At 30.9% G+C, this 25,795-nt stretch overlaps 1 protein-coding gene across 1 annotated transcript in view; it reads right to left on the bottom strand.

Moving 5' to 3' along the window:
• Positions 1–25,795, bottom strand: part of LOC126883743 (uncharacterized) — a 262,760-nt gene that overhangs the window by 177,538 nt on the left and 59,427 nt on the right. Inside the window, exon 2 of the mRNA XM_050649406.1 lies at positions 2,483–2,608. Within this exon, the coding sequence (XP_050505363.1) occupies positions 2,483–2,608 (126 nt within the window). The remainder of the gene's footprint in view (positions 1–2,482; positions 2,609–25,795) is intronic.

Below are 25,795 nucleotides of genomic sequence, written 5' to 3'. Positions count from 1 at the left end.
CCCCGAGAAGGGGTGAAACCCACTTAACATGTTATCTATGTGTATGCCAAAGTTCATGTCAATCTAAGCGGTTCTTTAAAATTTATAGGTTTTGCAATATTTTACCGTCAAGGAACAAGGAACTACTATTAAAAAATGTGTATTTATCTTATAGCCGAAATATAGTACTGTCTTCATCTTAAATGCGACACGCTGTATAAAGGGTATCCAAAATTTACGCAAGATGTTAATTGAATACAAGACACTTCTTTTTTTCTTTAGATTGTATTTTTTTATTGAATCAAAAAGTACATATTATGAAGCTTTCTGGTCTATAACTAAGCCAACATACGTTGCCGTTAATGATTTTTCTCATCTTTTTGATTATTCTGTAGTATTAGAACTTAACGAATTATTAAAGTAGATAACAAAACCTAAATTTTAGGCGTTTAAGCAAGTCTTTAGGTGGTCGAGAACTAAAGTTATGGCAGTTTTAATTTTAACTTTAATCTGACATATTAAATACGTGCATCGTTATTTAACTCAAGGTCGGGAAGATCATGCACCGACGCTATATTTACAATGAGGCAGGTTCAAGAGAAATCGTTAGAATACAACAACCCGGCATACTTATATTTCGTGAACCTTAAGAAGGCATTTGACAGGGTCAAATTAAAGGACGTTATCCATTTATTGTACGAAAGAGAGGTACCTCTAGGAATAATTAAAACGATCTAAAATATCTACCAGAACAACACAATAAAAGTAAAAGTAGATGAAGAATTAACTGACCCAATTGAAGCTGGCAATGGGATAAGACAGGGAGACTCCCTGAGTTCTCTATTGTTCAACCTGATCATGGATGAAATAATAAAAAAGTAAGAACAAAAAAGGATACCAAATGGGAGAAAAACAACTTAAAATAATCTGCTAGGCAGACGACGCAATACTAATCTCTCAAAGTAAAGACGATTTACAACGTATGCTGTACCAATTTAATATTACCGCTAGAAAATTTAACATGTGAATTTCCCCAAAAACAGACTAAATGCATGATTATAAGAGCAAATCTACTAAGGTGTAAATTAAAGCTGCAGGGTCAGATAAATAGAACAAGTGATTGAGTTTAAAAATCTAGGCATCACACTATATAGCTACGAAAAACTTCAAACAGAGTGGAAGATCAGGCGAATAAAGCAAACAGAGCCGCAGGTTGCCTGAATTAAACAATATGGAGAAATAAAAATATCGGAAAAGTAGTGAAAGGCAGAATTTACAAAACAGTCATCAGACCAATACGCGGCAGAAACACGACCTGACACAGAAAGGACCAAAATAATGCTAGAACCAGCAGAGATGAAAACACTTCGAAAAATCCATGGTTAAGACCCTTTGGGATAGAGCTAGAAGTGTAGATATCCGACGGAGATGCAAGGTGGACAACATTAATGACTGGGTGAAAAACAGAAGAGTAGAATGGAACGACCACATAAGCCGAATGACAACAAATAGAGTAGTAAGGACAGCGAGAGACGGTTCCCCAATAGGAAGACGATCAATGGGAAGACACGAAAACGATGGAATGACAACTTGCTGGAGGCACGTTGAAAAACAGACAGAATCATGTCTACACAAAAAAAAGCTGCGGAGGTGACTAGTTGGTCGCTGTATATTGGCAGCAGTACTAACGTTCACGTATTTTATACGTCAGATTAAAATTAAAATTAAAACTACCATAACTTTAGTTCTCGACCACCCAAAGGTTTGTTCAAACGCTTAAAATTTACATATTGTTATAATCTAACATATTAGAGAAATCATTAACGACAATTTACCTACGTTGGATTACTTATGGAGCAAAAAGCTCATAATTTTTGTAATTCTTCCTTTCGTTCTTCTTAACTTATAAAATAAAACGTAACTTTTAAGGTTTTGAAAATTATTCCATCAAAAAGTTGACATTATAACAAGAAAAATGAGACCTTGTGAGCTAAAATCCACTGGACTCAAAGACATACCTAGCTCTTCAAATATAGGACAAAAAGAAGTATTTTTGGTAAAAATACGCGGAACCCCCCCCCCCCCTTATAAGTGGTCGAAAAGTAAAAATATTGCCCATATATGATCTTTACATCCACTTTTTTAATTCGTTTTTTTTTTCATTAAAACAATGTTGAGTGAAATTTCTAATTTACCCACTTGTTTTGTGATATTAATGTAATAAACATATTTTTATCTAAGTGAACTTTGTACTTTTATCTATTTTGGCACACCTGTAAATTTCTAATCAACTTCAATCTAATGGCTTCGACTTATTTATTTTCAGAAACGAATGTACCATGATTGAGTATGGACACCAATAATTAATTTCTACCTTTATCTGAAGAACGTACATAAGTACCAATTAATAGAGAGTTTTAATGTTCATAGTTTTAGCAACATAAACATAAATATACTATTATAGCACATTTTTATAAAAAATAATTTTGTAAATAACACTTACTTTTGAGAAAACCTGCGGGTTGAATGTAACTTTCCTTTGATTAGATTTTTTCAAAGGAGGACTTTCGTAAAAATCTTCATCCTCAAGGCCGTAATCGAAAGAGTTTTCGAACGATTCCAGCTCCATCTGAAAGAAACATTAGCTAATGAGACTATAAATTTGAATATTTGCTAATCAATTTAAATAATCAAGACTAATAATTACTGATTTTACTATATAGCATACTTGAAAAAATCTTAATTGGAATACGCTATATCAGGTATGCTCCTTTTCATGAGCATTATTCAGTGCGTCACAAATGATAGAAAAAAAGGTAAGTCCGTGATAATACACATTTATAACATTATATAAACATTATATAACATTATAAAACGTTATATAAAATAAATTTTATTCTAACATGACATTTAAGTTAAATCTGACAGTTGTCATATTTTATTTGCAATTTGGCATAAAAACAAATCAATGGTGTTTATTAAACGCTTTTCGTTACTTCAATAGTTTGCATCAAATCTTTAGACGTTCTTTGACTGCCTTTTCTTCAATGCAAATGATTGAAAATTTGCAGACATATGCATTCGCGGGAACAATACACGAATAGTCAATAAAAATTTTTTTGATGTTATTAATTGTTCAAATAAAAAAAACGATTATAACGGAAAATGCTTACATTCTTTTGTTTTTTACAATGAAGAAACTTGAAACTTTTACAGATTGTAGCTAATTGTATGAACTACACATAATTTCACTTTTTACGTTAATTGTTTACGTTATGCTTCATAAATAAACAATAAAGTTTCAATTTTTTGCCGATTCCGACTACTTTTCATGTTTGTACATCAAAATATGTTTTATACATATTTTAATAAACATGACGATATATTTTAATGTTTGAAAAGTGTAAGACTAAAAAGTAAAAAATAAAAAAATATGAAATTTTTTTTAAGAAACGCTTTTCTTTGTTTACGAGTGACTAAAATTGAACATATAAAAAAATAAACTAAAAAGCAAGAAATTAAAAAAAAATTAAAAATCTAACACATTCGTTAAAGAAAAGCGTGTCTGACGCATGTGTTAGATTTTTTCAATTTTTTTAATTTTTTTAATTTTTTTTATTTTTTGCCTTTTAGTTGATTTTTTTATATTTTTAATTTTAGTCACTCGTAAACAAAGAAAAGCGTTTTTAGCCTTAGGCTTCCGTAACATTTTTCTTTTTGATTCATTCGCTTGTGTTGGATAATAAAAAAGTTAGGTACTTTAATAACTAGCAACGTTCTTCATCAATACAGGGTGTTTCTAAATAGGTGCGACAAACTTTAAGGGGTAATTCTGCATAAATGACCGTTTGATTTATAAACATATATCCGCAAATGCTTCGTTTCCGAGATACGGGATGTTGTTTTTTTCTTACAAACTGACGATTTATTTATTGCTCTTAAACCGGTTGAGATATGCAAATAAAATTTGGTATGTTTTAAGGGGAAGTTATTGCGCATTCTTTGGCATACAATTAAGAATTTCATATTTACCATTGGCGTGCACACGGGTAACATGACCGGGTAATATAACCCGTATGCACGCCAATGGTGAATATAAAATTCTTAGTTGTAAGTCAAAAAATGAGCAATAACTACCTCTTAAAACCTACTAAATTTCATTTGCATATCTCAACTGGTTTTAGAGCAATAAATAAATCGTCAGTTTGTAAGAAAAAAATCAACATTCCGTATCTCGGAAACGAAGCATTTGCGGAATTATGTTTATAAAGCAAACGGTCATTATTTTTTCATGCAGAATTACCCTTTAAAGTTTGTAGCACTTATTATTATTTAGAAACAATTATGATGAAGAACGTTGCTAGTTGTTAAAGTACCTAACTTTTTTATTATCCAACAGAAGCGAATGAATCAAAATAAAAAATGTTAAGAAAGCCTAAGGCTAAGTTAAGTTTTAATTTCAATATTTTATATACGCGAGAATATTCCACCCGGTATACAATGACACTTATCTATTTAGCAACAGTATTATTACATCGATATTCTTGAAGAATAAAGCTATAACATATTAAAAAAATCACTAAAATCGGACCACAGGTTTAGGAAAAACCAGATATCAAAAATGTCCCATTTTTAAGGTGGTGCGTTAATTTTGATTCTTAGTGTATTATATAATTCGTAAATATTTTTTTCGATTATAGCGCCATCTCTCGACAACTAGAATAAATGTTATAAATGTCTGTTATCACGGACATGCCTTTTTTCTGTCACATAAAATTTAATGCGTTAGAAAGAAATCGAAAAACTGTGACGCACTGAAAGATGCCTATGAAAAAAAGAATACACATATACCTATGCCCACCTACACAATGCTCAAGCTCCTGCTCAAATCACCAGACAACCACAACCCAACAGATTTCTCATATGATGAGATTCGTTTTGCGACTACTGGGCTAACTAACCCCGAATTGTAAAGAGAATGCATGGCACAGGGGGAAAAGTGTTGGCTCCAGAACTTATGCCAATAAAATGAAGACAAGACAAAAAATTACACATAAGTGGGTTCATAAATGGGTGATTCCTCTGAATCAAAAATAATAAAAATCCACAAGAAAAAGAAGCTGGCTGTATACCATCAATCACATAAATTTTATTGAAAAATCCTTTGTAAAAGTTACACAAGAATAAAAAACCGCTAAACACCGTAAAAATGAGTGGCGCATACAATATTCCAGTTACAAAAGATCTGATATGAATATTACGTGGCGCGAAAATGTATTTTCATTTTGATGCAAAACAAAATTCTAGTTTTATTTTAAAAGATTTTTCCATAACATTTGCCCATTTTGAAGTAAAACGCGCCACAAAAGAGTAACTTTGATACTGTTTGAAGTTTGAAACTCATTTGTGGCGCGCTTACTTCAAATTTAGCAAATATTATGGAAAATATTTTAAAATAAAACTAGAATTTTGTTTTGCATCAAAATGAAAATACATTTTCCCGCCATGTAATACTCATAACAGATCTTTTGTAGCTGGAATATTGTATGCGCCACTCATTTTTACGGCGTTTAGCGGTTTTTTATTCTTGTATCAGGAGTTTTTGAAAGTTATTTATCAATTAAATGTATGAAGTTGAATGCAATGTTTCTCGATTACACGTTAAGCTTTATAAATGGTCGCCTTTGTCGCATTATCTCCCAAATGATCTAGTGTCCATCGAATGTTCACTAGATTTTTTTTCTATTCGAAATAGATTGAAAAAAAAATATTGGGATGGTCGGTAAATGAACTCGGATTGCCCGTTGCCAGATAAAATTAGCGTCGTAACCACTACAACTACATAAACCATTTAGGGAATAATCGTTAATTGGATTATCTTTTGTAGCTTAATAACTTCTAAACGGCTTAACCGATTTTGTTCACAAAACATGAGTTTGAAACGTATTGACAAGTAGTATCTGATGCATCTAAGGTCAAGTATGATAACTGAAGCTATTACAGGAATTATTGAGCTTGAAAAACCGTTTTTCCCATAAGAAATAGATTTGATAATACTTATGAAGCCTATGACTTAAAAATTCGAATTTTCCCGAATATTAGGTATACACCGTTAGATTCGTCTAGAGTCCTTCTACAAACGCTCAGTTATTGGCGAAATTGGTAGGTTGAAATTTTGAGTAATTGTCGAAAAACCAAAATTTTCAAAGTTTAGTTTTTCAGTTTTTCGGCTATACTGAGCCGTGTGTATGTCTGATCCTGACGGCTTAGACACCATTTGAGAGCTTAACTTAAGAAAGTGTATTTTTTTTGTCTTTCTTAATGGCGGTACAGGCTCCTTTTTTCAATATTTTATTTAGTTATAGAGTAATTTCCACATACTGACATATTTCTGAAATTGGGCTCTGTACCGCCATTCTTTATTATATTACGAATATGTGTGTAAAATATTTCGACACAATATTCAAAATTAGAGCCGCAATCTTGGAACGCGTTTGTTGACCTGTTGATCGCTACTGTTTGCTTTGCTCTTAAAGGGATTTTAATAAAAAAAATTATATCTTTTACAAAGGATTTTTCAATAAAATTTTTAAAAATAATAAAGTTATCGAAAAAGGGGCGATCCCTTTGTCCCAAGCAGTTTTCAATGACCCCAATCAGGGTCCTGCAAGTTAACCTTCAGCACAGTAAAGCAGCTTCTGCAAATATTACTGATATGTTGCAGGGTTTATATAAAAGTTAATGGAAGATGTACAGCCAATTGTCTGCAGAATATCCGGAATACTGTCCGACCGGCGAACAAATGGCTTCCAGAGCTTCCATTTGACATTTTCATGATAAGTAAGCCATTACAACTTGATATATAGCATATACAACCTGAAATTCAAACGAAACTTTTATTGAATGCAGGAAATTGTGCAAAAATGTATCAAATCAAACCAGTATTTATATCAAATACTCTGGGCTAATTAGCAAAATACAAGGAAAAGTTATTTATTACCAGCAATTTTATTGCTGGAATTGAATCTTATGATTGTATATATTAATAATATAGTTATGCAAAGTCCGCAGATAGTGTGCTACTTTTTATTATAAACAAAATGGCGCCCGAAAATCGTGTTTTTTTCAATTTTTGCTCTATAACTCCAAATATTTTAACTTTACACCAAAAACACCCAAATAAAAATTCACCGCAATTAAATAATGCATAGAGACGTGTTTTTCCCGATTTATTTCGACGAAAATTTTCCTCGGAAAATTCGGGTTTTTCCAACAAAATCTTTAATTTTCAACTAAAATTTTAGATAAGTAAATCAATAATCAAATAACTTGGTAATATAAAACCTCTTTTTGTATAGATTATAATTCCAGAAGCCGATGGAAATTGAATGAACAGTTTAGCAACAATTGAATTGTTAATAATTAAAAATTTACGGTCGGTATAATAACCACAATAATTATGATACATAAGAATAACTATGCTTGTTGTATAAAAAGACACTGTACCTATCTAATGTACTTTACAGAATTGAAATTGGACTATTTAAGCGGCCTCAGGAATATTTTAAAATTATAAACAATTTTTTGGCTTATAAACAAATAGATCTCGGGAAATATAAAAATTAAATCAAATCTTGAAAAAGGTATTGGAAAAAAAGCAGCAGGACGCTTCTTTTAAAAGAAAAAACATTTAATTGTGATGAGTGGTTCATGAGATACAACCGTTCAAAGTTAATTTTCGAACCATCACCTTTTTATTTTTGTCCTCTTTCTCCACACCAATTTTCATATCTTTAAAATACTCATAACATATATTATTATAATAAAAACTATCGATATTACAAGTGAAAATTGCCAAAAATAGCAAAATTCCAATCAAAAATTAGGTTGGAGAAAATGTAATCTCAAAGTTCAAAATTGGTATACGTTAAAAAAATGCATTTTCTCGGCTTCCCATGGAGCAATTTTGTCCTTTTTTTTTGTTCCCAAGTGACTCCAGTAGAGCCACCTAACTAACGCATTATTAAATGTCAAACTTGCTTTTGTTTTTGTTTGTTTCACGATTAGTTTACCGTGAATATACGATGCAATTAAATATTACTTTAGCAATTAAAATAATATTCGGCGACACTTTTCGATAGAACTCTTTATTGATTGCTAGAGGTGTTTACAGATCAATATTTCTGGAAAATAATTTACCCAAGCTTTAGGAATGTTCTGATATGCATCTACATGTAAAATAAAATCGAAACAAGAATTAACTAAACCATAAGGAGACGGAACAGTTTTGTTATAATATATTAATTTATTTATAAGAAAAGAAAACTACATATTTTTTCAGTTGTAGGCTTTTTTTAGATAAACTTACTACAAGTGTACCTTTAAACGTTAAAAACACAAATACTTTCATTTGAAAGCTGTACAATTATTTAAACAATCTTTATTTAAACAAATTAAAAATTTTTGTCATAATGAATAAATTAATTTATTATAACAAAACAAAAGTAACTTTTGACATTTAATAATGCGTTAGTTAGATGGCTCTACTCGAATTACTTGGGAACAAAAAAAGAATGAAGAACATTGCTCCATGGGAAGCCGAGAAAATGCATTTTTTTAACGTATGCCGATTTTGAACTTTGAGATTACATTTTCTCCAACCTAATTTTTGATTGGAATTTTTATTATAATAATATATATTATGGGTATTTTAAAGATATGAAAATTGGTGTGGAGAAACAGAACCGAAATAAAAAGGTGATGTTTCAAAAATTATGATCCCATTGTTTATATCTTTGGCGTAAATGCCGGTCAAATTTGACTGGTTGTATCTCAGGAACCACTCATCACAATTAAACGTTTTTTCTTTTAGAAGAAGCGTCCTGTCGCGTTTTTTATAATACCGTTTTCATAATTTAATTTAATTTCATATTTCCCGAGATATTCTATTTGTTTATAAGCCAAAAAATTGTTTATAATTTTAAAATATTCCTGAGGCCGCTTAAATTAGTCCTGTATCCAGGGGAGGGGGGTACAACGGCTTCCTTTATTCAGATGGACTTACCCAAATTCTTTTATACATTTTGACCCGTAGAATACGAATTTTTTCGGTAACAGTTGATCCGGATATCGATAAGATTTTTATAGACAAAGAACTTGATGAATTACATAACAGCGATTTCTCGCAAAACAAAACATCTTTTTGTATTGTTTGTGTCATTCTAAGCAAAAAATGTTCTGACAAGTTTTTTTGTACGATGCATAGTTTTCGAGATAAACGCGGTTGAACTTTAAAAAAATCGAAAAATTGCAATTTTTGAACCCGAATAACTTTTGATTAAAAAATAAAATTGCAACAAAATTCTGCTTACCGCGTTTGAAAGTTCAAGTCAAATTATATCGGTTTTGATTATTTGGATTGCTAAAAATTTATTATTTTATTGTTAAACAAAGCTATAAACACCTAGTGCATGAGTGATGTTTTCAATGATTTCTCATTTAAAATCGAACGAGTAGGTAGAGTAGCTATAAGTGCAAGCGAGGCAATTTCTACGTAGCATGCGTTAAAACGCATGTATTAGGCACGGGAAATACTATGTGTTTATAGCTTTGTTTAACAATAAAAAAATAAAGTAGCAGAATTGCTACTTTATTTTTTAATCAAAAGTTATTCGATTTTTTGGAAGTTCAACCGCGGTTATCTCGAAAACTATGCATCCTACGAAAAAACTTGTAGGAACATTTTTTGCTTAGAATGACCCATATAATACAAAAAAAAATGTTTGGTTTTGCGAGAAATCGCTGTTATATAATTCCTGAAGTTCTCTGTTTATAACAATCTTATCGACATCCGGATCACCTGTTACCCAAAAAATTCGTCTTCTACGGGTCAAAATACATAAAAAAACTTGGGTAAGTCTATCTGAATAAAGGAGGCCGTTGTACCCCCCCCCCCTGGCGACAGGACTAAATAGTTCAATTTCAATTCTGTAAATTACATTAGATAGGTACACTTCGCGTCATATAAAACTGGTATATTTTTTTTTTCCCAATGTAAACCTGTGTTCAGACTGACAATTATTGTTCGTTAATCACTTCGTTGTTGCCATCACAGATAACGGAATTGCACGAAATCTAAATACAAAAAAATAACGTTTAAAATGTATATTTCGAATTGTAATACATATATTTAAATTACACACTTGTTCACTGTAAAAGTTATTCATTTTGTATTAATTTCAAATTAAATTTTTAATTTTTCCAGTGTGTTTTATTTATCCTACACAACTTAATGCAGTTTTGTCCTACAATTTACGAGAAACCAATCACGCCTCTCGATTTGACTTAAACATAATAATTTAAAGTCATATCAAGATTTATTATTTATCATTATTTTTGAATTGAAATATTTTCATAAATTATAATAAAACACGAATCAATGTATGGATACTTAAGGTGAAACAGTAGCGATCAACAGGTAGCGAAAACGCGTTCCAAGATTGCGGCTGTAATTTTGAATATTTTTTCGCGATATTTGGCACACGTATTCGTAATATAATAAAGAATGGCGGTACAGAGCCCAATTTGAAAAATATATTAATATGGGTAAATTACTCTGTAATTAAATACAATATTAAAAAAACGAGCCTGTACCGCCATTAAGAAGAACAAAAAAATACACTTTCTTCAAATAAACTTTTTTATCCCAAGCCTAGATTTTGTGTCATTTTGGAACTACTAATGAAATAAAAATTTTTAGTAGTTTCAAAATGACACAAAATCTAGGCATCGGATAAAAAGGTTTATTTGAAGAAAGTGTATTTTTTTGTTCTTCTTAATGGCGGTACAGGCTCGTTTTTTTAATATTGTATTTAATTACAGAGTAATTTCCACATATTCATATATTTTGCAAATTGGGCTCTGTACCGCCATTCTTTATTATATTACGAATACGTGTGCCAAATATCTCGAAAAAATATTCAAAATTACAGCCGCAATCTTGGAACGCGTTTTCGCTACCTGTTGATCGCTACTGTTTCCTCTTAATTGAGATGACAGATAATTACAATTGTTTTAGTTTTTAGTATATTAAAAAATGCGGTCTGTCGCACAGTCCCGTTTTTACCTAGTTTGATATATTTTCGTTGAACTGGCAACGTTGCCCTAGAAATTGGAATGACACTTGTGACAAGATCAACTTACACAACTTGAAAAACACGATTTTCGGTTATAAGAGTTGTACCAGTTTTTTTTGACGCGAAGTGTACAATGTCTTTTTATAGAAAAATCATAGTTATTCCTATGTATCATAATTATTGTGGTTATTATAGCGACCGTAAATTTTTAATCAATAATTCAATTGTTGCTAAACTGTTCATTCAATTTCCATCGGCATCTAGAATTATAATCTATACGAAAAGGGCTTTTATATTACCAAGTTATTTAATTATTGATAAACAATTACTTATCTAAAATTTTAGTTGAAAATTAAAGATTTTGTTGGAAAAACCCGCATTTTCCGAAAAAAATTTTCGTCGAAGTAAATCGGGAAAACACGTCTCTACGCAGAATTTAATTACGGTGAATTTTTATTTGGGTGTTTTTGGTGTAAAGTTAAACTCTTTGGAGTTATAGAGCAAAAATTGAAAAAAACACGATTTTCGGGCGCCATTTTGTTTATAAAAAAAGTAGCACACTATCTGCGGACTTTGCATACCTATATTATCACGAAACACTTAACCAGCTATATTATTAATATATATGTTACAGTTCAAGTTGATTATCCAGTTGGAGTTGACTATTCCTAGTTCGAGTCAACTCAAACGGCTGGTTTGAGTAAATGTTGATTATAAATATAACATGAAGATTTTTATTCAACATTTACTAGTAAAAGTAGATTCCAACTAGTTAAAGTATACTCTTCCCGATGCCATTTAGTAAAAGTTGATTCACACAAACAACCGATTCTATTTAGAAATTAAATGTTACTGGATATTAGTTCAGGAAATGAAGCAGTTTGGCTCGCAATTTTTTCGTTTATCATGGATTTACTTGAAATCTTCACAGAAGGTAGGGAATAGCCCAAGGATCATTTTCTATATCATGCCGCTGTACGATGAAACCTTAGAGGTGGTTACCACCCCATCTCGGGGGGCGGGAATTTTTCATTACATTTTAACCAGGGAAATCGATGGAAAATGCACTTCTAAAAAAATTGTTCCTTACGTTTTCTTCGTAAAACTAATATTTTTCGAGGTATTCGCGGTTGAAAGTAACAGTTTTTCGACAAAAAAATCGACTATTTAGAGGGTTTCTTGAGAATAACTCAAAAAATATATAGTGAATAAAAAAACTGTAACATTAAAAATTGTATCTTTTAGAAACAGAAACAAAATCCTTTTTTTATAATTTTTCTACAACCAATACAAACTGAGATACGGCATGTTAAAGGTTAGCTTTTTTCGTCAAATGCATAAATAAATGTTTTTGTACGTAATGCTACTTTTTTTCTGTATAGATCTATTAAATTACTTATAAAAATTGCAATGATATTAAGGGTGATTTTTAAGGGTTGAAGTATTATGATATTATATCCTAAAGCATAATACAGTCATTATTTAACCAATCAAAACCAAATTTTACCGATATTACGGTTTACAATGTTTTAAATAATTTTTGACAATAAGGGTAGCCCCTAAAAATAATCAACGCCCTTGGGCATGATATAGAATATGAAGTACAGGGTGAGATGATCCTAATCCCAAATTTTTATGCAAATCCTAAAATATCCTAAAGCATAAAACATTGATGATTTAACTAATAGGAACTAAATTTTGACCATATTAAAGTTTAAAATGTTATTTTATAATTTTTTACAATAATTAGGGGTAGTTATCACCCTTAAAAAACCTAGAGCGTACAACGGCTCAATATAGAAAATGTACTAAATGGTAAAATGAGCCTAATCCCAAATAAAAACGATTTTTGATATCAAAATTTAATTTTCGTGGTCGGCATAACGGCTGATGCCGCTCGCCTAATATATGGATAGAAAAATATTTATTTTTATTTTATTCCTATGAGAATTCGAGAATTTGGTCAAGATTGGAGCGCTGTAAAATCTAGATAATAAATAAAATTAAACAACTTTATAGTGAAAATTGTTCAATGAAAAATCCTCTACAAAATCGCTATGATGTTATTTTATTGTGAAATGAACGGAAAAAAGTTATAACCTCCAAAAGGAAACTTCTTACAAAATTTTCTCTTTTTGTTTATAACTTTTTTATTGGTCACTTGACGATAAAAAGTAATAGACATAAAATTGTAGAAAATTTAATTTGCTACATTTTATGTGTAATTAAATTTTCTGTAGGATTGCTAGTTTAGGAGATACAGCGCGAAAGCCCTTTGCACCGCTTTTTCCAATATGGCGGCCGGGGGACAAGGGTGGCGACCCCAAAAACTTGAACTTAAGCTTCTACTGAATCCCCCTACACATTAAAAAAATAAAATTGACTCCTCTAAGAAATGCAACCCTAAATGTAACATTTCAATGGACTACTAGTAAAAGTTGAATTAAATTTTTCAAATCAACTTTTACTGCTCGTTTTGGTTGGAGTTGACTAGAACTAGGAATAGTCAACTCTAACTGAGAATCAACTTAAACTGTAACATATACTGAATAAATTGCTGGTAAATAACTTTTCCCAAAAATTGTCTACTCTCAGATAATCTGCCCAGACTATTAGTTAAATACCTTGTATCAATATTTATGGTAGGACTAAGTAAAATGTTATTTATCTAAATGTTGATTATAATAATTATGATACGATATTAACTGAGGTAGTTGTTTTTATGTATTTTTATTATATCCCGGGATTATAAATTCAAGATGGTTAAAGACTCAGGGCCCCCGCAAGGTTGAGCGGCGCCGGCGTGCTGGATATATTTTGGCGCCCTTTAAATCTACCTATATCCAATTATGAAATAAATCTATAATTTTTATTTTTTACTCGTAATAAAACAACAAAAATTGCAAGAACTCAAATTTTATTTTTCTTGTAACTAATTTACTGATAATGGTAAAAAACAAATAAAACGTTAATATGTATATTAGTGAAGGACGTAGGCGTAAAATTAGGGCCAATGTGTTTTAAATGCATTAATTTTTTTCGAATCCTAAAAAAACTAATAAGTATTTTTGAAAAATTTAAACGCAGAATGAAAAATTGCATTATTACCTTAGATTGACCAAAAAGTACTTTTGAATGAGATATTTGAAATTAAAAATTACACTAAGTTTTCTCTTTTTTTTCACTCCTGTAATTTATTAAAGTAAACTATATAAAAGTTTTCAAGGACTTTCGGCCTTCTTTCATTCTGCGTTTAGATTTTTCAAAAATTTCTTACATATTAGTTTTCTCAGGATTCGAAAAAAATTAATGCATGTATTAAAACACATTGGCGCGAAATTTTGCGCCAACGCCCTTAAATCTAAATTGAATTAAATGGGTGTTTTTCTAAATTTGACGGCATTTTAAAGTCAATTTTATTGACGAGCTCTTGCTCGACTGTTAATATTACCAAACCAGATAATCTCTCCTGTACCATAGTACAGCTCAAACAATTTTTAATTAATTTTAATTTTGAAAATGATCTCTCACCAGAAGCAACAGACACCGGTAAAGTGAGGATGATTCTTCATGAAACAGTGATATTTGGTAAAGATGAAGTTAGATTATTTTCAAATATATATTGAAGAATATCAAGTGGATCTGATGAGTTAGGCAATTAAAGAACCTAATTATAAAGCTTTTATCTCGCTAAATAAATCAGTTGCATCAATCTTTACTTGATCAATCTTTTGTTGAAGAGCAAACAATGTTTTAAAATATCATGGTTACTTAATGTAAAAATATCACTGAAAAAACCAACAATCGTTATCTTAATAAGACATTGTATCAAATCTACTATTTAATGAATTTGACCAATTATTCTAAAAAAAAATAATATTTTAAACGCGGTTTTTGGATCATGAAATGTTTCTTTTCTATGTTCATAATCGAAAAATGTTGGTTCATATTTTCGTCTCACGATATTTAACGAAGGAAAACCTTGTTCATCAGCTGCCAGTTTTCCCGCTTGGGCAATTATTCCTTCAACAACATTTTCATCTCCGTAATTTGGCATGGTACAGTTGATTTCACATTCAGAGTATAGTGTAATGTGTAGTGTGTGTGTTAAGTAAATGTCTTGTCTTTTGAGTAAAGTCGACTTCATTGTCTTTACAAAGAGACGCTAATTGGATCCGAACATCTGCACTCCCTTCACCTATCCCACAAGGATAAAAATTATTTCTATTAACTGATTTTTAATAAAGAAACATTTTATACTCAGCTGGGATTCACAACTCAGAACCATTGGATCCAAAGGTCGGCTCTCTTACCATTGAGCCACACAGGGCCGGCGATAACGGGCCTGCAAGTGATGCACTGCAGGCGGCCGCCCCTATTTGGTGGGCGCCAAAATGAGCCTTTTGCTGCTGGTGTTATACAAAATACATAGGTACTTCAAAACGGTAGTTTAGAAATAAATATAAAGGTACATATTATTTTTATATTACAATCTTTGCCTTTTTATAACATGTATTTATCAAATTCGGTGTTTCTATTAAATTATTAAAAAATCTGTTTAACCCAAAATCCAACCGATCCACCGTCAAAATTTATTTTTCAAAATTTGAATTCCTCGTCTCAAAAAACCTCAATGCCAAATGTTTATGAATTAATGTTAATTTCAAAAATCCAAAGTTTCCAAGTTTCAAATCTGGACAGAATATTACAACCCGACAAGGTTTGAACTGTAAACAATTTTTTACTATTTACGAATAAGTACTTAAAAATAGGTATTCCTATATTATACTGTTTTAAAAAATAGTAAATTATAACACCAAATTAATATAAAATAAGATTTTAATTTTTTTTTACTAATAACACAATATTTATTTTATTTTTGAAATTTCTCCAGATGTTCGTTAAAAATGTAAAATTAAAATTGTATAAAAAATGAATATCTCGTTAAAATAAATATTTCTTATTTGCCAAACCTTCGGTTTGGCGCCCTTTTGGGTCTGCGCCCGCGTGCGTCGCACGCGTTGCACGCCCGGTTACGGGGGCCCTGTAAAGACTAACACCAATAGGGAACTTGCACATTTTTTTTATTAGATAATAATGTTCAGTTTTGTTTAAAAATGAGATTTCCAAAATTTCACGCTTCAAAAACTCGTAATAACTTAGAAATACATATTTAAAGTCTTCTGCGGTATAAAATAGTTCAAACGGCCCGTGACTTCACATAGTTTTGCATTAGTTTTGATTATGGTTATATTTCGCTGTGTCTAAGTACATGCTAACGTGTACGTAAATAAAAAAGTTAGGTAGACGCGAATTAAACTTCATCAAGCCAGTGACGTCATTATTTAGCTTGCGCAGTGACTATATATTTTGGTACATGCTATTTTGATATGTTTAGTGTTTGTTTGATAGAGAAATATTTGTTAAGGGAAGGGAAGCAGAACTATTCAGATGTTTTAAACTTAATTGTAATAAATCAATGTACTTATACATATACAGAATAAGCCAAATAAAAACGGAACATATGCAGTTAATACAGCGTATCGGAACTACGTTTGAAATAGTCGACCAATATAAAAGTTTAACACACATAAATCATAGCAACTCAACTACCTGTCTTCTTTTAGGCTAAGGCTACGGCCAGACCAGCGACAATTTACGGCGCCATAAGAGCAGTATAATGAAGCGCGAAAATTGGTCCCGCGGTGAGTGTAGTGGATGGCCAGACTGAGCTGCAAAATATCGCGAAGCAATATCGAACGGGTCCATCTTCAGCGTCGTGTCGCAAACAAATGGACATAGGTCCAAATTTGTAGCTCATGTAGCCACAACCACGACCAAAACACAGTATTTACATCTCGCGACACGCCGTAATTTACATCCCCGTCTGGCCATGTTTTTACTGCAGTTACTGCCACTTCATTTTACTGCTGTTACAGCGCCGTAAGAGCAGTAAAATGAAGCGGCCGTAAAAATCATGACCAGATGGGGATGTAAATTACGGCGTGTCGCGAGATGTAAATACAGTGTTTCGGTCGTTCTTGTGGTTAGATGAGCTACAAATTTGGACCCAGATCCTTCTTACCAGGACCCATTTTCGCGCTTCATTTTACTGCTCTTATGGCGCCGTAAATTGTTGCTTGTCTGGTCGTAGCCTTAGCCTAAAAGAAGACAGGTAGTTGAGTTGCTATGATTTATGTTTGTCAAACTTTTATATTGGTAGACTATTTCAAACGTAGTTCCGATACACTGTATTAACTGCGTATGTTCCGTTTTTATTTGGCTTATTCTGTATATAAAAGTATATATTTAGGTTAGCAAAATAATTATATGTATTTAGTTGACATGACATGTAGGTACAAAATATTGTTAAAATAATTTTTACACGTAAGTGAATTATTATAATCAACTATTCTACATGCAAAATAAGCCACAGTTTAACTAAAAAAATTATTTTATTAACGTTTCGACGTCCAAATCGGATGTCATTGTCAAAATACAAAAATTAGTCGGATTAAATAAATTATTAGAAAAATTTTTTACTAAGCACCAACATTTTTGTTTAATTTAATAATATTTTGTATTTTGACAACGACATCCGGTTAAGACGTCGAAACGTTAATAAAATGAATTTTTTAGTTAAATTGTGGCTTAGTTCCCATTTAGAATAGTTGATTACAAAAATGCCACAAGGATAATAGCTTCAGAATAAGTTAATTATTATTATTGTGAAAGCTTTAGGTCTTAATTTTATTTTAATCTTGGACGGTAACACTATTTCATTTATAACTAAAAAAATATATATTAATTTATAGTCTCTTATCTTTTTCGTACTGTTTTAAAATGTTCTTAAACTCATTAAAAGAACTAAATAATTGTCCACACTCCATAGTTAATTTAAAAACAAACACTAAAGCAATAAAAAATAAGAAATCACTGACACTGTAACTTTTTTATTTGCGTACACGTTAGCGTATACCTAGACACAACCTTATATTTAGGTATATTCTTCTTCTCCTTCATTAGTCTATTAGCCTCCACCTACTTGGGTATTTGGCCAGCTCATCGTCGTGGAATAGGTCAAAAATATTTATATTCTAATGACATTTATCGTATGTCATTGTAATAATATATACCAGTTTGTTAAAATTGGAGTTTTATACTCTTTTTGAAGGAAAGGAACGAAGGTTTACTATTGAAAATAAAACCATTTTGTAAAAGTACAAATTTTCTATGAATAGTTCAAACGATCAAAGACACTTGTAACGTCACATAAATGTTTTCTACTGACGTTTATAACGTCTAATTTAAAATTCTGTTTACTTTATTGGAAAAATGTAAACGTACAACCCAGTGACGTCACGACGCGTTTTGGGCCACCTGTTTTAATTTGAATTTTTAATCGTCTTTAGGGGCCAAACGAAAGACAAACAAAACTTTTTTTATCTTTGATACATGTTTTAAATTATGTTCTGTTGTGATTTATAACATTTTTTTCGAATTTAAAAATGTATGCAAGTTCCCTATTCTGTTCATTAGCAAGATATACTCTCCAGAAACTCTCCCGGCAAACGAAGATCGGAGATCGTTTAGATAATTTTAAGACAAATTAATCCAATTCACCTAGACCTAAAATGCTTCCTAAGGGAGCTAGAGCTCTTTAAAGATGGCGTCTTGTGATTAGTATTTTCTAAATACCTACAGAACGCCTAGATTTAAAAAAAGAATGTGTGTGTACTTCGTACGCACGTAAGAAGTTATACTTCTATTATATAATTTTAACGAAAAAAATATACTTAACAGGTTATTTGTATTTTATTTAAATATTAAATTAACTTTCTTACCTACCACTTTTAAATTTTTTTATTAAAACGATACCAAAAATTAAAAAAAAAAGAATATGAATCGTCCGAGATTTGAACCCGGGACCTCTCGATCTCTGGTCCAATGCCCTACCAACTATGCTATCCAGCTCTTGTAATTGACGGCTGGGATATAATTACACATCACGGTGACAAATAGATCAAGTGAAGTATAAAAATGTATAAAAATAGATATTTTATTATCTTACTTCCGAGGAAGACAAATCCAATGACACAAAAATTATAATAAATAATACATTTACTAAAAACACTAATATATCCTTTTAATGACTTATTTGCGCTGAAAGCGCTGATACATACATATAGTATTTTTACTACAAAAGCGATATTACGTAGGTCAAAATTTTTGACGTAAGAGAACTGTCAAAACATTAGAATGTGACTTTTCATTGTTTATTATGTTTATTATAAACATGGCAATAATGAAAAGTCACATTCTAATGTTTTGACAGTTCTCTTACGTCAAAAATTTTGACCTACGTAATATCGCTTTTGTAGTAAAAATACTATATCTTGAAAGATTAGAAACGAACTACATTTGGAACTACTGAACTACTAAAGAAGTATAACTTCAAAAACCAAAAACTCGTAAGCCTATTTATCTTCTAGAGATAAATCGATTCCATCGATAACGAATTTCTAGTACCGGTCATAGGCGTTCGTTTTGGGTAGGGCAAAGGTTATTTTATCACATAACTTTTTTGTTCTTAACTCTTAAGCATTTCTAACAGTTGATTATTAAATTGTAAGGTATTATAGTACTAAAAGGTACTCTTGCTTTAAGTCGGTAGGATCCATCTTTTTCTAGAAAAGTCGATTTGAAAATTTTTCGTTTGTTGCATTTGAAAAAAGAAGAATTAAAAGAAGAATAAAAGAATCTATTTAGAAAAACGAAAACAAAAACGTTTATTTATCTTCCAGAGATAAATCGATTTCCTCAATTGCGAATTTCTAGTACCGATCATATACGTCCGTTTTGGGTAGGTCAACGGTTATTTTATCGCATAAATATTTTGTCTTTAATTTTTAAGCATTTTGGACACTTGATGATTAAATTATGAAGTATTTTAGTACTAAAAGTTACTCTTGTTTTAAGTCGGTAAAATACTGGAGATATTTAAGAAAAACTAATTCTAAGACGCCATCTTCAGAGATTTCTAAGGGCGCTCTAGCGCCCTTAGAAAGTATGTTCGGACTAGATGAATTTGGTTAAATTGTTTTAAAAGTATCAGTAGTAATTGCACAAGAGCTCTAAAATTATTAAATTTTTCCCGAGTGACACTTTGACAGTTTTAATTTATGTCAAAGTGTCACGAGGGCAAAAATTCTATATTAATTTTAGAGATTGAGTGCAATTTGTTGCGATTATTTCATGAATAAAACTGTTCAAAATCAAAATTTTATTGTAATTTATTTATGTAAGTACAAATTAATACTGTTAAACACACAGTTGATATAAAGGGCATCTGACGTAATATACTTAACGACGGGATATTATCAAAAATTATCACCTTAATTTGCATTTCTGTAGCTTTCTATTGGTCAGAATCTCCTATGAATGAAATAATCAGTAGTAATTGCACAAGAGCTCTAAAATTCTATATTAACTTTAGAGGTAGTATATGAGGTGAAGGCCCTAGCGCAAAATAGAACCCGATGGCGCGTTTTCACTGAAGCTCTATGCTCCACTTAGGAGTTCAAGAACATTATATATATATATATATATATATATATATATATATATATATATATATATATATATATATATATATAAAACAAACAAATGAAATAGAGAATGCGGAAAAATCCCCTTACGAACAATTCACACATCCACTACTTCGGGCTGGGAAAATTTTTTTGAATAGAATCGAATGTTGTTTTTTGATTGGAATGTGTCTGAAGATATTCAACCTCCCATCTTCACCGATGAGCCCATAGAGGTTGAAGAGGGCGAAACACATTTCTAAGAGCTGGTGTTTGGATCTTCGATTCTATTCAAAAAAATTTTCCCAGCCCGAAATATATATATATATATATATATATATATATATATATATATATATATATATATATATAAAAAATTATCGAATTTTTCCCGAGTGACACTTTGACAGTTTTCACGACCCGAAGGGGAGTGAAATTATGTCAAAGTGTCACGAGGGCAAAAATTCGATAATAATTTTAGAGATCGAGTGCAATTTGTTGCGATTCTTTCATGAATAAAACTGTTCAAAACCAAAATTTTATTGTAATTTATTTACGTAAGTACAAATTAGTACAATTAAACACACAGTTGTTATAAATATTTGACGGTAGAAAGTCATCACTTTTATAATTTTTAAAACATTAATTGTCATTAATGTCACTGAATGTATTTTTTCGTAGCAACGAAGGGCATCTGACGTAATATACTTGACGACGGGATATTATCAGTAGTAATTGCACAAGAGCTCTAAAATTATTGAATTTTTTCCGAGTGACACTTGGACAGTTTTAATTTCACGAGCCAAAGGCGAGTGAAATTATGTCAAAGTGTCACGAGGGCAAAAATTCTATATTAATTTTAGAGATCGAGTGCAATTTGTTGCGATTATTTCATGAATAAAACTTTTAAAAACCAAAATTTTATTGTAATTTATTTATGTAAGTACAAATTAGTACAATTAAACACACAGTTGTTATAAATATTTTACGGTTGAAAGTCATCACTTTTATAATTTTTAAAACATTAATTGTGATTAATATCACTGAATGTATTTTTTCATAGCAACGAAGGGCATCTGACGTAATATACTTGACGACGGGAAATTATCAAAAATTATCAATTTAATTTAGATCTCTGTAGCTTTCTATTGGTCAGAATCTCCTATGAATGAAATAATCAGTAGTAATTACACAAGAGCTCTAAAATTCTATATTAATTTTAGAGATCGAGTGCAATTTGTTGCGATTATTTCATGAATAAAACTGTTAAAAACCAAAATTTTATTGTAATTTATTTATGTAAGTACAAATTAGTATCTACAATTAAACACACAGTTGTTATAAATATTTTACGGTTGAAAGTCATCACTTTTATAATTTTTAAAACATTAATTGTCATTAATGTCACTGAATGTATTTTTTCATAGCAACGAAGGGCATCTGACGTAATATACTTGACGACGGGAAATTATCAGCTTAATTTAGATTTCTGTAGCATTCTATTGGTCAGAATCTCCTATGAATGAAATAATCAAAAACGATCGGGTATAATATCACAAGAGAGTGAGAATAAATTGAAAATTATGCGACAGTTTTGTTGAAAATTTGTTGTCTGGTAATAGACACGAGAGCCCGCAGGGCTCGAGTGGCTATTGCCCAATGACAACAAATTTGAGTAAAAATGAAGCATTATTTTCTTATTTATTCTTACTGTCGTGTGATATTCGTAAGATTATTTTTTAATACGTATATTATGGATATTTTCTTAAATGTGACAGTTGTCAAAACTAGGAAACTGGTTGCTATTAAACAGAAACAGTCTACTTAAAAAATTCTATCGGTAATTTTCTACAGTCGATAATTCTCAGTATAATTTTAATCTGATTGGACAGAATTAAACACGTGATCAAATATCTTACTATGCGACTGGAAGTTAAAATCATTAAAAAAAAATCAGTTTAATTTTTATTTCCGTAGCTTTCTATTGGTCACAATCTCCTATGAATGAAATAATCAGTAGTAATTGCACAAGAGCGCAAAAATTCTATATTACAAATGAATAACCATTTTCAATTTCGTTGCAAAACGAAAACACAGCCGAACCATATTCTAGTCCAATCAGAGAGTGCTGCAAGCACCCCTACCGGTTTCGAAACTTATTAGTCTCTCATATGGAGGCACATATGCTGCTCTCCCCGATCCAACCAAAACAAACCCCAGCGTGCAGTCCCGGATTGCAACGAACGAAATTGTTTTCATTCTGGTGGGATGTAGAATAGCATTATGTTGTTTTATATGCCATTAGAGTGAAAACTTAGTCGTTTTTTTAATTCTATATTAATTTTATAGATCGAGTGCAATTTGTTGCAATTATTTCATGAATAAAACTGTTCAAAACCAAAATTTTATTGTAATTTATTTATGTAAGTACAAATTAGTACAATTAAACACATAGTTGTTATAAATATTTAACGATTGAAAGTCATCACTTTTATAATTTTTAAAACATTAATTGTCATTAATCTCACTGAATGTATTTTTTAATAACAAGGGAAAATTATCAGTTTAATTTTTATTTCTGTAGCTTTCTATTGGTCAGAATCTCCTATGAATGAAATAATCTGAGGAATCTCCGGTCTTAGTTTTCGGGAGAGTTACTGGATACCCTGTATACTCATGTTTACTTGTTTACTGATACAAAAGTGATGCAAAAATTGAAAACAATTTTGGTAAAACAAAATGGTAAAAAACAGTAAAATTGTTATTTTGGTTTAACAATGTTTACATTAATAATTTGACAGTCAACAGTTCTACTGTACCTACTTGTTAGTTTTAGTTAGAACACCTCCGAGGCTTCTACAATTTGCAATTCTTCTGATGAGAGACTAATAAGTTTCGAAACCGGTAGAGGTGCTTGCTGCATTCTCTGATTGAACTGGAATAATCATGCGGCTGTAGTTTCGTGTTGCAACAAACTGAAAATGGTTATTCATTTTTGATTTATATGTTTACTCTGATTGGAGTACGAAGGGAACCATTCTCGTTGGAACTTTACCGCGCTGAGCAGATGGGACGTGAATTATAAATTGTAAAATTCCCTCATCTTCCTTAGTCTCAGCATCCGTTATGGCTTGCAAATTGTAGAAGCCTCGGAGGTGTTACCAGAGAAGGTTCCCATTGTTTTCAATCTGGTACGATGTAGAGTAACCTTTTTGGATATTGTTTTATGTGCTATTAGATTGAAAACTTGGTTTTTTGCTAGAAGTTGCCGCGAGGGCATCCCTGCCATTTCGTTCGTTGCAATCGGTGACTGCACGCCGGGGTTTGTCCTGTTTGGGTCAGAGAGAGCAGCATATGCGCCTCCTGATGAGAGACTAAGTTTCGAAACCGCTAGAGGTGCTTGCTGCTTGCTGCACTCTCTGATTGAACTGGAATAATGATGGGGCTGTAGTTTCGTGTTGCAACGAAATTGAAAATGGTTATTCATTTTTGATTTACATGTTTACTCTGATTGGAGTACGAAGGGAACCATTCTCGTTGGAACTTTACCGCGCTGAGCAGATGGGACGTGAACTATAAATTGTAAAATTCCCTCATCTTCCTTAGTCTCAGCATCCGTTATGGCTTGCAAATTGTAGAAGCCTCGAAGGTGTTACCAGAGAAGGTTCCCATTGTTTTCAATCTGGTAGGATGTAGAGTAACATTTTTGGGTGTTGTTTTATGTGCTATTAGATTGAAAACTTAGTCTTTTGTTTTCTTTTATTTATAATTTTAAACTTGTGCGTTTGTATGTAAGTGGGTAGGCGCAAAGTCTTGGTCCAATGCTATTTAAACGCATTCATTTTTTTTTCGAATCATGAGAAAACTAATAAATATTTTTGAAAAATTTAAACGGAGAATTAAAGATTACATTATTACCGAGGGCCGAAAGTCAATTAGAATAAACAAAAAGTTTGTTTTGAATGAAATATTTGAAATTAAAAATCACAATAAATTTTCACTTTTTTTTCATCCCTGTAACTTTTTAAAATTATAGAAGTTTTCAATTATTTTTCAATATCAAATTATTTTCAAAATTTCAATATCAATTTTTCAATTATAAAATTATTTAATATAATATTATTTAATATGTTAATAAAATTATTATTAACATTATGGAAGTTTTCAGGAACTTTCAGCTCTCGGTAATAATGTAATCTTTCATTCTGCGTTTAAGGGGCTATCCTAGTGTAAAAGTACGAAATTCATATACTTTTTTGGGAATTTCTAAAATAAAAAGTACTGTACCAATTGTTTCGCGTGAAACAAATTTGCATGAGTATTTAGTATAACAAGAAGTACATATAATACAATTTTCATTAAAAAATATTGAAAACTAAACGATGTATAGGTACGCCATCTAATGGCACCATGAAAATAAAAACATAGCTCCACTGCTGCAGTGATTGGGACTAATAGAGATCCTGAAACATAAAATTTCAAAGTTATTATTGAAATATAAGTTATTTTCTATACCATCAACTAGGGGTTTTTTGATCGGATAAAATGTCAATTTGGCTGTTTTTGAAACTGAAAATGTTTTAGCTAATTTAAAAAAAATCAACTTTTCGTCATTTTTTCCAAATTTTAATATCTTTCAAAAATCGTAGGTGATGGTATAGGAAATAACTTATATTTCAATAACCACTTTGAAATTTTATGTTTCAGGATCTCTATTAGTCCCAATCACTGCAGCAGTGGGGCCATGTTTTTATTTTCACGGCGCTAGTAGATGGCGCATAAATCGTTTAACTTTCAATATTTTTTTATGAAAATTGTTTTACATGTACTTCTTATTTTAGAAATTACATGTACAGCACTTTTTATTTTAGAAATTCCCAAAAAAAGTATATAAATTTGGTATTTTACACTAGGATAGCCCTTTAAATTTTTCAAAAATACTTAGGTATTAGCTTTCTCAGAATTAAAAATAATAATGCATTTAATTTGCATTAGACCAAGATTTTGCGCCCACCCCCTAAATGAATATAGAAAGAACGAAATAAACAGCGTAAGTATAGTATACATAAAATCATAGGCGTAACCAGGATGAGG

This window comes from Diabrotica virgifera, chromosome 4 (assembly GCF_917563875.1).
Source record: "Diabrotica virgifera virgifera chromosome 4, PGI_DIABVI_V3a".
Classification (NCBI taxonomy): Eukaryota; Metazoa; Arthropoda; class Insecta; order Coleoptera; family Chrysomelidae; genus Diabrotica; species Diabrotica virgifera.
The sequence above is the reverse complement of the archived record's forward strand: the minus strand, read 5'-3'. Positions and strand labels throughout refer to the sequence as shown.